This window comes from Microtus pennsylvanicus, chromosome 20 (assembly GCF_037038515.1).
Source record: "Microtus pennsylvanicus isolate mMicPen1 chromosome 20, mMicPen1.hap1, whole genome shotgun sequence".
Taxonomy (NCBI): Eukaryota; Metazoa; Chordata; class Mammalia; order Rodentia; family Cricetidae; genus Microtus; species Microtus pennsylvanicus.
Genome location: NC_134598.1, coordinates 35,115,169 through 35,129,310, shown reverse-complemented (window position 1 = coordinate 35,129,310; position 14,142 = coordinate 35,115,169). Strand labels below are relative to the sequence as shown.

General features: G+C 42.1%; 1 protein-coding gene across 8 annotated transcripts in view; it reads left to right on the top strand.

The window, feature by feature from the left end:
• Igf1 (insulin like growth factor 1) overlaps positions 1 to 13,816 on the top strand; it is a 75,055-nt gene extending 61,239 nt beyond the window's left edge. For all 8 annotated transcript variants that reach the window (XM_075954307.1, XM_075954305.1, XM_075954306.1 and 5 more), the window contains one exon: positions 7,183 to 13,816. In XM_075954307.1, coding sequence (XP_075810422.1) covers positions 7,183 to 7,208 — 26 coding nt within the window. In that variant the 3' untranslated portion in view covers positions 7,209 to 13,816. The remainder of the gene's footprint in view (positions 1 to 7,182) is intronic.
• The last annotated feature ends 326 nt before the right edge of the window (positions 13,817 to 14,142 follow it).

The following is a 14,142-nucleotide window of genomic DNA, read 5'->3' as shown; positions in this document are numbered from 1 at the left end:
CTTTCCCCATCCCTTTAAAGCTTTAAAATTATGTCTGTTTGTTCTGGGAAAGGGTCTATGCCGTGGTGTGCATATGGTGGTTGGAGAAGAGCTTGACAAAATTGGCCCTCTCTTTCTACCATGATATTCCTGGGGAACAAACTCGGGTTATCAGACTTGGTGGCAATTGCCTTTACCCTTCAAGCCATCTCTCCAGCCCCTGTCTTTTCTTTCTTAGCCATGTTTCCAATGCCCTCTCCTCGCTCTGGAATATCCGCTTTCATTCTCTAACAATCTAAGCATGATAGCTAACAACATTCTTATCCCTGCTAAAATGGCTCCAAAGTTCCAAGGGAAAGACTCAAAAATTTTAAATCAAACTTAAACTGGCTGAGTGGGCCCTGACTTCCAAGCAAGGATTCATATGCCAAAAGTTTTTACAAAATCCTGTAAAGTCTAGAAACATTCACTTGGAGCTTTCTGTCTGGCCAACACCAAGAGGTTAAGTAATCAAAGGCCAACCAGCCCTGCCATCTGTGAAAATATGATGGGCTATTTTCACAGCTGTAGATAACAATTATGGCAGGACAGAAATTTCAAATAATTAAGAGCAAGAGTATGGCAGGTCGAGGGTTGGGGATGATTCCTAATCACCTGACAATGGTGCCCTAGGAGATGTGTGACGTCGATGTCGTGGCAAGGCATGTTTAAAAGTTCATGGGACGTTACAAGGCAAGCAGAAAGGGACATGTAGATGGAGCAATAAATGCATGGCATCATTATTGCTCTACCATCAGTATTCATCGACCAGGTCTCTATTAAACGCTCTCTGTCTCTGTGAATAAAATTTATATTCTTCAAAAGAATACAGGCTAGAGTAGAGATGCTTGGCACCACAAAGGGATTCTAAAGTTTTAAAGCTGCTTGCAGGAACCATTCTCGTAGCTTGTTCTGCCTTGGAAAAGCACTGGCTGGCATTCCCCATGTTTACTTTTATATGCCGAAGGCTCCCATCAACCTCAAACAGATGCAAATCACTTCAACCTGTCATAGTGTTATTTTGTTCATCCGAAACGTTTGGGAGAGTCTTCTAAGCGGCCAAAATTTCTCTCAATTCAATGAGAAGGAAAATTCAGAACACGGAGTTTGAATGTTCTGCCCAGATTTGTCACAACACTCAAAGAATTGAGTGGAAGAGGGCAACACCCTTTCTTACTAACCCTGTGAACTCATCACTGGTACACTGAGTTGACACCAGAGGCTCTCAGGGCCTCGGGTCTCTCAAGGACACCGTGCTACACACACCAGGTCAACAGTAGTCTAAGTCATACGCCAGTTGGAACAATGGCATTATGGAAGCATGAGGGGATTAGCATCAGAACTAGTTTTCAGGTGAGAGAGGTGCAGACACCAGGAAAGTCACCAAAGTCTGGTATTGCACTTTTGGAAGGTCATATCTGAGCCTTTCAGCAATTCCAAAGTCAACTCCTCCCTCAGGGAACAATGGTACGGTTAGGCTTATTTATGACCATCACCATTATTATTATTACAAACAAAAATAACCAAACCACTGTCCATAAAATCTAGTCTAAACAGCTTTGAATCTGCAGAATTTTTACAACATCCTTCTAGACTTTTAAAGACAATATAAATAAATAAATACTTTCTGCTGCCTAAGGAAGGAAGCCCTTTAGTATTCTCTTCTTTTATTTCCCTCTGGCCTTTTAAACCACGAACCAGCGGTTTCTTACATCACAGAAAGATACGCTGAAATCAAATCAGGTGGTTGTCGAAGAGGGAGAAAGGGCATAGCTCAAGCTAACCTTGAAGTAACGGTAGGATGCATTCAAGTTCCCCAACATCCCAGCATTCCTAAGAATGCATCATTCATTAAAGGAGGAAAGGAAAATGAGCTGTCGGCATGCTCTCCCAGCATGCATGGGTGCTCTGAAAATCCCGGCAGTTTTGCCTATAATCAGAAGAAAAAGAGTAGCATTCAAGTAGAGACAGTGTCTTGGTAGCAGTAACTGTTAAAACTGGGTAATGATAATAGCTAGTTTTTACCCAATGCTTGTGAATCACTTCAATCAGCCATCATAAGCCTACATGGTAAATACTATCTTTTTTTTTTTTTCTGCTGTGGAGATAAGAAAACTAAATGTCTTGTCAAGGCCTTGCTCTCGCATCTGGCCAAGTCAGAACACACACCCAAGATGGACCCCAACCCATTAACCAGCACCTCACTACTTCTCCCATTTCTTAGTTAACATTGGTTAAGCCACAATCCTCAGTATAAGTTCTGAGACAGGAGCGAGGATTGTTATTTTTTGCTTTGGGAACACAACAGGTGACCATGCAACTCTTGCTGTTGTTGGTCTAAACTCTCCCCCTATTACTTCTGCAGGAAATTTAAATTAATGCAAACAAGGAGACAGAGTTGCTATTCGCTTCTGTTTCTCAAACACCCTGCTTGAGTTTAGGAAGGGTACAGAGGTAAAGGAAATATGCCCTCCCCCCAGTCTCGGGGAGCTCCCTGTAGGTGGGGGAGGCAAACCTATGCAGAATGGACTCCAAAACATGTCAGTGTTCTAACAAAGGTAGGTGCAAACGAGACATCACACAAGCCAGTCTAGAACGATGCTGTTAAGAGTTAAGCTCACAGAATGGATCTAAACCAAGTGTCTTTGGCAGTGTGTCTCCTTGCAAACAATAGTAACCATCTTCCTGTGCTGAATAGGCGGACCAAAGCTAGGACAGTCAACCCGCCAACTTGGTGAAGTCGGCGCTTTCACCCCATTCTTTCGTATTATTGAGGAGAAAACTGAGGCAAGAATGAGTTCAATGATCACCCATAATCACGTAACTCTGGTGAAGTGGGGGAGCTGGGACACAAACTAAGCTTGTAAGCCCAATGGCCTCAGGGAGGTACACGGGAAAGATTTATTAGGAGATATAGCTGTGTGAGAGAAAAGCAGACGGAGTTCGGTAGTTTGGACAAACCATCAAACAACGATGTTTTCTGATCCCAAGTGGAGAAGGGAGAGAAAGGAGCTCAGGCAGAAATGGCTGCTGCTGACATCAGGTGCTAAGGACAGTGTAACAGCCATCAGAGTCTTTAAGACAAAGCGGCCATGAAAGATGTATGTGTTTCAAAAATGGGTCTCCTCACTACACTCACACACAGCTTAGGTTAGGGTCAGCCTGGAACAATCCAATCTGCTCAAAGGGAAAAGTCATGAGGAAGGAGAGGAATAAATAACCATTGTGTGAAAGGCAGAAGAAGGTAGTTTCCAAAAAAAAAAAAAAAGCCAGGCAGAGGCTAGGCACACTGACATGGTATCCCGTATGTCCACCCATGACCCTCTGCCACCCACAACAGGAACACAGGTTTCTCCCACCGTGTGCTCTGTTCCTTGGCTTTAAAGTCACATATTAATGCACAGAGTAGACCTTGTGACTCTCACTCAGCTTGGCTACCAGAGGAGTAAGGCTCATCCGACTCTCTTAGAATTTGAACTTGGGATTCCTTGAAGTCAACAGATTTCAAAGCTGATACCAAGACATCTAAATCAACCTCCACAATACCATGTGTTCCCAAGACAGCTAGAAAAAAAAAAAAAAAGAACAGCAACACATCCTTTTCAACAAGTTGATGTCTGGGCCACTTCTCAATCATCCACTGTTTTTTATTTCCTTCTTCTTTTCTATTTTCCCTTTTGTGGAGAAGGTCAATGCTGAGTTTGTACTTTGTACTATAAATGAGCTGCTAATAATATTCTATGTTGGGCATTATTTCCTCCGGTGCTTTTTATGGGATGCCAGGCCTTTCCTAGACTATGCCCTACAATACTTAACTTGTTTGCAGTGGGAGGAAGATGGAAACAGTCTATTGAAAATATCAACCCTTCCTTCCTGAAGTTTAAAGAGTCTATCATCTTTCTTTTACAGTCTGCCCTGCAGGCAAAAATCCACCCCCTAGCCCAACTAGGCATGATGAAAACCAGAAGAAATGGTATACAAGGAGTTAACCCTTGCTAACTGAAAATATAAACAACCACGCAAATGTGGCTTAACTCCCACATTTGATCAGGAAGGCTACCCACCCTCTTAGCTTAGAGTCTTTGACCCCTGAGGTTCCACCTTCACCTGTGAACCAGCTGGGGATGGTGGACAACTGATAAGATTATGAGCTACTGCCATTAGAAAGAGTGCTGGAATTGGAGGCACGAGGTTCCGTTTCTCCTCTTGGTGGGCTGGGTAGCAGGGCAATAGGCCAGCCCCAGAACAGCAAGGATCTTCAACAAACCCAAAGCAGAAATCCAACTCAACTCTAAGAAACACCGGCTTGTTTGTTTTTTAACCCTTTTAAAGGATTCCTCAAAGGTCCGATGGCCACGATGCCTGTGCCCATTCTGAGGACGACCGCGAGAATAAATGAGAAGACACGGGGACTTGTATGAACTAATCCTTAGCATACTGTCGATGCGCAGGGGATGGCTCCTGTTATTTCTGCTCTTAGTTCTAACAGCCCGATCCTCTGTAGCCTGACACACATCGCTAAATCTTAGCAAGCCTCAGCCTGGAAATGGAGTGGGTACAAAAGAGGTCACCTTGCCAAAATGGCCATGAGGAGCCAGTGAGAGCATTTACTCAACTGTAGAGCCCAGCAGGTGTCAGACAAGATTACTGTGCTGTTTGTTGTTATTAACCTTTGATGATCTCCGCCCTCCAAAGGTCTACGGATAACTTTCCAGAGGAAAGCCAGAGAGCTATGGAAGAAAGCAAATGGCCTCTATTACAAATTAATCCCTTCCCCAGCTGATCCTTTAATAAGCTGGTTAGCCGTCCCTTCAGAAGGGTCAGTTTCTTCCATCAACCCCAGTGAGCTGGAAAACCGGCATATTTTTTTTTTTTAATAATCTTACCTTCTCTGGTGTCAATAGGAAATAATATTTACTCACTACCGTTTTCCTTTCAAAATGCTGTCTAGCTGCATACTAGAAACAGTTTCGGCTGCTTTGTTTGTCTTGGACAAGGTGCTGAAGTGAAAAGTTTTTGCTTGGCTGTGCGCGAAACTGTTTCATAACCCTTCAAGAAGGGCACTGGAGGTGGGCGCCAGCTCCAAGGACGGCTGCCCCTCACAGGCCTCCTCCTGCAGCCTATTGTCAAGGGTAGCCAGATAATTAAATTAAGACAATGAGCAAAGCAACAGATGCAACTGAAACCCAAGGGCCTGAGTGCTTTTGTTCGCCCCTGCCATTGTCTGCAACAAAGAAATCACATGTGAGCGTCCGGGAAGAGAGCCAACGGCAAACCAGACACACAGCTGGTCCTAAATGGGTTCTCTGCGCCCGTGTGCTGGGGAAGCATGCTACTCAGGGCAGTGGTGGGCACGTTTCAGCTCATAGCTCTGCCGGATGCTGAGGCAGACCCCCAAGAACACCACCAGGGGACACTTCTGCCCACCTTCATCCTGTCTACCTTCAGCTTTAGAGAGAAGAGAAAGGACCGGAAGACAGATCTGTAAGATGGTCAATCTAACCTCATTTTCCCTCTTTTAATGGCTGTACAGCCCTCATACATTTCAAGCCTAAAGAACAGAAGAGACCAGAAGGCGTTCTGTGGCAAATTCGTAACTCAGCCTGAGAAGGGGGGGTTGTAAGTGAGAGATCATGGGGTTTCTTTCATCGTTACCAGCTCATTCCTGAATTCAGTGTGTGCATTTTAGACTCCTTATTCTTTATTTCTAAGCCAGTGAGCATATTAAAGAGGGGAAAAAAAGTATAATTCAAATGAGTATACTCCCCTAGTAAGTGTGGTTGATAAATGTGTAGAATAGTACTGTCGCTATTATAGCTATCTGAAGCACACGGCCAGATGGATCCAATGGGTCCACGTGCTTCAAATGGTTTGGGAACTCTAATGATCTTCTCCTCTGTCGCAGATGACTTCATTTGTCTAGAAAACGATTATAAGACAGGGAGCGGAAGTTCATTGGTAGATTAATGTCTAATGCATTGCCCAGTAATGAAAGCATGTTAAGTGAACTTCGATAGAGTCATATGCTATAAAAAGGGAAAGTCTCAGTATTTTAAACTGATGGCATTTCGAGACGCTCTACCCAAGGTCCCACTTTTTTCAGGGCCTGCGTCTTAACAATGGGGTGCGGACCTGGTATTTTCAAGAGTGTGTTTATGAGATGATGTCCCCTTTCTTCTGTTTGGTCAGTGGGATATGGACTCCCCAAGTTCCCTTTCACATTTCATGAAGGACTCAGTGGTGGAAGTCGCGCTCCTGGCAGTGCTGATCAACAGGTGTTGGAGAAATGGCCACATGCCTAAGAGTCTTGGTTGATAGGTATTGGTTCTAAGGAATGGCAGTGTTCATCAGTATTAAATCCTCATCTTCCTAGGTCTCTGAAGTCCTTTAGTTCCTAACACAATTGAGATTTAGTAGGCATTACCTTAAGCAGAAAAGTTCTGGCTGTTCTTTATAAAGCAATAATGGAAAACAAGCTTAACAAAACTCCCGAGGTAACCTCGGAGTCTGATGGGTCTGGGGTTTTCTTGCTATTGTTGCTTGGGTCTGTTTTGTTTTGTTTTGCTCACTGAAGGGGGGATATGATTCTAGTCAGAAGGTTAGAATTCTCCATCCTGTGAATAAATCTGGGCCAGAGGCAGAGGGAAAGCATGGCCTCTCTGTGTAGTTACAGAGCAGCGATACCTAGGCCACAGAAGCTCTCAGACATAAGTCAAGTGTGACTGAAGTATTAACTAAAAGCCTGTCCATCTGTATGTTCCTTCAAGAATTCAAGACCCCAAACCTTCTTTTAGCTGGTTGGTGAAGCAGGAGATATGAAATCATGAGACCCTGTTTTGGAAAGAGCTAGGCCTAGTACCCGGAAGAGTCAGCCGTCTCCTATAGCACAAGGACAAAGGGAAAAAGGCTTTAAGTTACAGAAATTTATTATTATATATCTGATAAAGAACTATAAGAGTGTAAAAATTACCAAAGTAAAGAAATAATAAAGTTTTAAAGGTATCGAAATACCGCTCACCCTGTTTTGATCACCATCGTGTGTGTGTCTCGAGTTAGTTATCTATCAAGTGGTGACGAATAAACACACGGGATAAACGGATTGTTTAAAGACATGCATAGCTGTATAAACATCAACTTAATGGGACCTTTCTTCCTTCTTTGTAGGAAGTACACTTGAAGAACGCAAGTAGAGGGAGTGCGGGGAACAAGAACTACAGGATGTAGGAAGAGCCTCCCGAGAAGCAGAAAATGAGATGTCACCGGCAGGATCCTTTGATCTGCATGAACCGCCTGCAAAACATTGGAAAAAAAACCTACCAAACAATAATAACATTTCAAAGATGGGCATTTTCCCCCCGTGAAATATACACGTAAACATTCCAATATTGTCTTTAGGAGTGTTTGTTAAAACAAACAAACTTTGCACCTTGCAAAAATGGTCCTAGAGTGGGTAGATTACTGTTGATCCTTTATCAATAATGTTCTATAAAATATATATATATATATATATATAATTATATCTCCTAGTCCCTGCCTCTCAAGAGCCGGAAATGCATGGGTGTCGTATAGATCCAGTTGCACTAAATTCCTCTCTGAATCGTGGCTGCTGGAGCCATTCATTCAGCAGCTGTGTGGAAGTGGTTCATGAGTTACTCTCCTTGTTTTCACTTTCCCCCACATAGCTCAAGCTGCCTGTTTCAGAGTCCAGTAATCTTGTCTGTCCATCTCCAGTAGCCCTGCCCCGTCCCTGAGCTATGGATTTGTTAAATTCGGCCTCCTCAAAAGCAATAGCGAGTTAAGTAGCCAACCAGCCCACCAAGTTTTAACCCACCCGATTCCACCCGTGGCATTTGTACCAAATATAAGTTGGATGCGTTTATTTTAGACACAAAGCTTTATTTTTCCACATCGAGTTACGGCAAAAGAAACAGAATGACGGTAATTGCAGCGTTGAGGCCAATCAGTTCTAGGTGTGTGTTTGGAACATAGGACGTCTCTTCCGCTCTCGATGGTTCCTTCAAATGATAAGTTAGTCTGTAACCTAATTAGCAATTTCTCTTTTTATTTTTTCCATATAGAGCACTATGTAAATTTAGCATATCAATAATACAGGATCTATCAAACAGTATGTAAAACTCTGTTGTTGTTGTTGTTGTTGTTTAGTACAATGGTGCTATTTTGTAGTTTGTTGTCATATGAAAGAATCTGGTCGAAACGGTAAAAGGTGAAAGCAAAGCCAAAATGAAAGCCTGGAGCCTAAGATGACAAAATTAGGAAAGAAACTAAAAAAGAAAACAAAAATCCATCCTCTTGGGAGATGCAAAGGCCTCCCCAGCTATGCCTTCCAAGAGGAATTTAAGATATGAAGCCCACGAAGACACATGTACTCAGTGAGTCCAGAGAGGACGCTGTGGAGTGTGAGAAAAGCAAGAGGCTAGGGATTTTTCGGAGTCCTGGTTTCTTTTTAATCACTGAAGAAATAAGTAGTTGCAACCTCTGCCACACAGACTCACACCCTGTGACCTTGGTCAAGTCACGCCAACTCTTGGTGCCTCAGTTTCCTCATCTGCAAAATGGGGGCAATATGTCATCTACCTACCTCAAAGGGGTGGTATGAATATTAAAAATGAGAGATCTTCAGATTTTTCCTCTGGGTTTCCAGGAGGGTGTAACACCAGAGCCCTTGAATTGCTGGGATACAAGGAATGCTGGGACTAACCCATTGACAAAGTAGCTCCGTGGATTATCCGCCCATCACTGTGAGGCTACTATGCTATCCAAGTGCTGACTGGAGAAGCTGTCCAATGACCTAGCGGAGAACTAACGACTCCATCTCTCCAACACGAAAAAGTAAGAGACACTTGATTTACAATTTGATTTTACTTCTGCCTTGAATGTACGCATAGAAAGATAAGTAAAAAGACAGAAAGAGGGAGAAAGAGCGAGAGCTTGGCCAATCAAAGAGCTTTCTACTTGTCCACTCGCATTCAACCTTCCAGGCACTTAGCATCTCGGAATAACTCTAATATTATCAGTGATAATCTACTCAGTTTGAAAACCACATTTTCCTTCCCTTTAGCATATAAAAACAGGCCCCAATATTCTTTAGTTTTGAAATAATATCTATTAAAAAATCATAAGTTACTTTAGTGGACATAGCCCTATACCCTTGAATGTATATACACTTATTTTATTTAGTGAAAATGTGCTGGCCAGACTGCTAACTGAGAGGCAAAAATTTTTCTTCTCAACCCCAAGGTTCTCCCTAGCATTGCTTAGACGGAAGAACCCAGCTTCCTGCAGATGTATGGTATGCATCCAACTGGGCATTGATAACCCCCCACAAAAACCCTAGAAAGTGTTTCCTATTTGTGGGGCAAGATTGTCTCCTTCTTTAGAACAAAAAAAGTATTCAATGCTCAGATAATCTTATTGTCTGTAGCCTTTTCCTCATTTCCAGACTTCCTTAATATTCTTATAAAATGTTTAAGAAAAACAAACAAACAAACAAACAAAAGACATTTTTACTTTTCCACCTACCGGGTTGCCCCGAGATTCTCTGAATAAGTGCAGGAAGCGCTGCTCAGCAAAACCCTCAGGAAGCTTGGCGTGCTGAACGTGCTCTACGCACGACAGACAGACGTCAATGGAATAGACCAGCTTCGCCATCTTCCTGTTTCCCAAAGGTGTGGTGGGAAAAGTTGGACCCTCCCACGCCCACGGTAACACTCCTAGCATTGGCTCTTGTTTCCAGTGTGTTCCTTTTTAAATTAGTGATTCCCAGAAAACCTCATAGGCAGTCTTCTACAGATCTATGGGCTTCCTGCCGTGGTCGGATATGGGGATTCCGAGTGTCTGCCGCAGATTTAGTTCATTTCATTCTATACACAGTTGAAAAATCTCTCAATGATGAAAACTTAGATATGCAATCCTTTATCCGATACATAATTCTCTCCAACTCAATCAGAAATCAACTAATAAAAGTTAATTCTACTAACATATCATTATACTCTCAAACAGATGAACTTGAGGATAAATGTAAGATTAATGAACTGTACGATAAATCTACATAAACTCTGAAAGCCAATCGATGAAGCAGAATGATTCAAGACTGTTAGGAAGAGACACTTGAGGTTTGACAACTCTAAACTTCCGTAGCTTTGCTACGAAGTTAAACTGCTTAGTGTCTAGACACGGGGCAACTTTAAGAGGTTCACAAAGGAACAATAAAGATAGGAAGGAAGGAGTTTTCATTTGATAGGCTTATTTCTGATTTAATTAAAAAAGACTCAGTACTTAGTCAAATTTTAGTCTTATTCTCCAGAGAGTATCAATTGTTTGAACATTGTAAGATGAGCCAGTCCTACAGAAAAAGTGAGTGCTTCTTTCCATTATAGTCTGCTTTCCTAGGGTAAAAAATACATTCTTAATACCCACCCTATATGCATGTACCCTACACACACACACCCACGCGCGCGCGCACACACACACAAATACCTACTTATCATAAGAGACACCAAACGGAATAATAAGAAGAAATCATTCTCTTGAAAATCTTATTTTTAACAAAAGCAGCCCTGTCCCCTTGCAACTCCTTCCCCTTCTTGGACTGTTGATGAGAAACGTGGAAATGTCTGTGTAGATGAAACCATCTCATACCCCACGGCTCCAGGATTTCTGTTATTGGTTTGTGCACTTGGGAGGGTGTGCGGGAGAGAGCACGTGGCAGGTTTTGCTTTCCCATTTATTGTTTGGCCAGCTATGCCAATGTGGTGCTATTGTTTCTTTAAGAAAGTACTTGACTATAAAAAAAATTGAAAAAAGAAAAAAAAGAAAGCATAGACATATTTTTTTAAAGTATGAAAACAACAATCCTCTAGCTAGACGACATAAGATAGTATTAGATCTCGCCACCACCTTTCAACTCTGTGTTACTTATAAGTAGAATATTGTTCACCAAGTTGTGAGTTTGGGGGTTCAGAGACAGAGGATGGGAAGTGTTTAAAGTTAGAAGGCTCCATTATTTCACTGGCTCTCGAAATCAACAAAATTAGCAATATTTTACCCAATCTGAAATGTTGGTCAAGAGTGTGGAGTAAAAGTAGGAGGAGAAAAAGAACTTGAGGCAAATGGCAGCAGAGGGTGACGTTCCCTCGTGCCTTTCTGTAGGTTGTTTGGGTTTCTTGTTTAGTTTTGGTCTTGATTTTAGTTTGGGTGTGTGTGTGTGTGTGTGTGTGTGTGTGTGTGTGTGTGTGCGCGCGCGCGCATGCATTTATGTGCATGTGTGTGTGTGTGCGCGCGCGCGCGTTTATGTGCAAGTGTATGTGTGCGCGTGCGCGCTACCCTCAGAAACAAATACTCAGATAGCAGAGAAAATAAAAACGGAGGTTTTAACAACATAGACGTACCTATTTGTAGAAACACCTTCTGCCAGGTCCTCTGGGGTGCACACTGACTCCTGGTTTGTAGAGGATGCTCTTCCGTCAGACAGCTCAAGGAGTGGCAGCTCTCCTTGAAGCAGCCATGGATCTCGCTGGGGAAGGTTAGAAACTAGTTCCGTGTGAGGTGGGAATTATCTACCGACAGAGAAAGAAAAGAACTCATGAGAAATTTTTTTGAAGAAGATGGCTAACAGTCTGTGAAGATTTTGTTCTGTTTTGTGTTGGGTTTTGGTTTTCACTTTTTACAGTCTTTATGAATGGAAAGCTTAACGTTCAAAAGTGACTCCGTCTTTTTCCTATTTCAGAGCAGAATGGAAGGCAATAAACTCACGTAGACTCTTGGTAGGCTAGCTCGAAATGTACGGTTTGACTGAAGGCGTAAATCACAAACCCACACCAGTTTGGAATTATGATTTATAGAATGGTTATTTATTTAAGGGGGCAAAACTTACAGAGCACCGTCCCTGACAACAGCCCTCTGCGCAATCAGGAAGGAAGCCTAGTGGCCGGAAGTGGAGCCGGAAGCCTGAGAGAAAGAGCTCGCGTGCCCACGCGAGAGCGGAGGGAAGAGGCCGCTTTTTTAAAGGAGAGAAACCACGCCCCAATGGGCTGGTATCCCAGCGGCTATTGGCTGGAGGAGCAGAGGAGCTCCCGCAACATTTGACTTATCGAATCAGACTATTTCAAGTGTCCCTTTCTATTTTCGATCCTGGAAAGATTATCTTAATGTATTAGAATAGGCCCTACTTGGCTCTTCTCCCGAGAATGAGCATTCGCGCTCAAAGCACATAGCTTGCCCCATGTTTTTAAAGATGAATGATTAATATTAAGGAATTATTTACCTTAAAATACAGTAGAAGTGTGAGTCTCTGTCCCCACTCCCCCACAAAGGTCATGAAATTCTGAATCTGAGGGGGGAAAAAAAACTAAGGGAAATTTTAGTTGCTTGTTTTGTTTTCAAGGCTAGTGCGTATTAGCCTACTGCTATTGTGATAGTCCATAAGACTTTCCTGTTAGGTATTAGAAATTGAGATATAGATACCGTCTTTGTGTGCTTCCCATTTAAAAGAAAAGAGACAAGACTGTCTGAAGCTTAAGTGCATATGGTACATGACACCAATTTAAATAACCACGTCACATCTGGGACAATCCTCTCTTTCTTATCATTTTAAGGAAAACTTCCCCAGATAAGACAGAGGCCCAGGGGACTTTGGAAACTGTCTTTGTTCCTCCAAGTCCTGTTTGTCCTCCCTAGTGACTGCCTCAGAATTTTACATAGGCTGGCCAGCCAAATCCAGCAACGAAAGGACTGCCTTTCCAAACACATTTCACATGTTCCCTTCTCATGGATGATTACGTTGATTTCAAACATAATTTCTCTCTGTGTTTTTTTTTAATCTGTCACTGAGTTGGGTTTTTAAGGAGAAAAAAAAATCATTAACAAAGAATGAGAAAGAAGACAAAAATCCGAATGTCACTGCCCAGTTGAAATAGGAGCTAAAATGGAAATACTTTCTCCTACCTGAGACCCAGGCTAAATCACCTTTAGCGTGACCTTTTGCAGTCTTTAGAATTGGCCTGTGTTTAAATTGCCTGAGCCTAAAAGCAAGCGTTGTTCATTTATTTTCCTTTGTCCAAAATGCACTGTGTAAAGTACGGCAATGAGAGAAGAACTCTAAAATACGCCTTTCCGGGTGCCCCCGACTCCACTGCCCAGCTCTTCCGAGTCTCTTCTGCTCATCTTCTGATCTCGTTGTGTTTGAGTATTTACCTTGTACCTACTGCAAAACACCCCGCAGGGGGACGCTGAAACCTGGAGCTGTCTCTTCACAACTCTTCTCTGTGTCTGTGTATCATGAAAATGTCTATTCAAATTATCCAGTTTCTGAACACCATGCCGTCTATAGTAATTTACAGGAAATCTACAGATTATCATATCGTATCAGATCTCTGTTGGTTAAAGTGCTAATGAGCTATGAGAATTTGGATGACATCATGTATTTTTGCTTCATTTATTCTTATCACACTTAACAGCCAATTGTGATAATTAACTTACAGGCATTGAATTAATTTTCCTCCTGAAGCCGGAAAGTAATAATTGGTCGTTCATTGTATCTCTTTTATTCAAAAACATCTTCTATCAAATTAATCCTGATTGTGTTTGAAATGATTATTACTCAATTCATTTATGGCGAAACAATATCAGTCCTAACGACTTCTAGACATGTAACTAACTGACTCATTATCTTACATTTACTGTTTAGCAAGCATATTTTGAAAATGTATGGCTAGAGTGTCATAATAAAATGTTATATCTTTCTTTAGTAATTACATTAAAATTAATCATGTTTGATTAATTGCTTCCTTTGATGTGGTCTGTCATTTCTTAAGAGGCTTACAGTTATGTTGCGTTTTTAGTAGGGATGGTGAGAGTAACGCACAAACACAGAAAACACCCGGAAAAAAAAAACTTAGTCAAACATCACAGCGATATCTTAGAATTTACAAGAGTTTCAAAGGACTTATGGAAAGCATAGATGAGATTATTAATTGTATAATCCATCCATGAGCAATGAAGCAGGTAGGTGAGACCCACCCCATCCATTGGGACCCAACAGTGACGTGTAACCCATGATGCAATTATTTGGGAAAATATTTTTCGTGCCAGGAGATCCAACAGCAT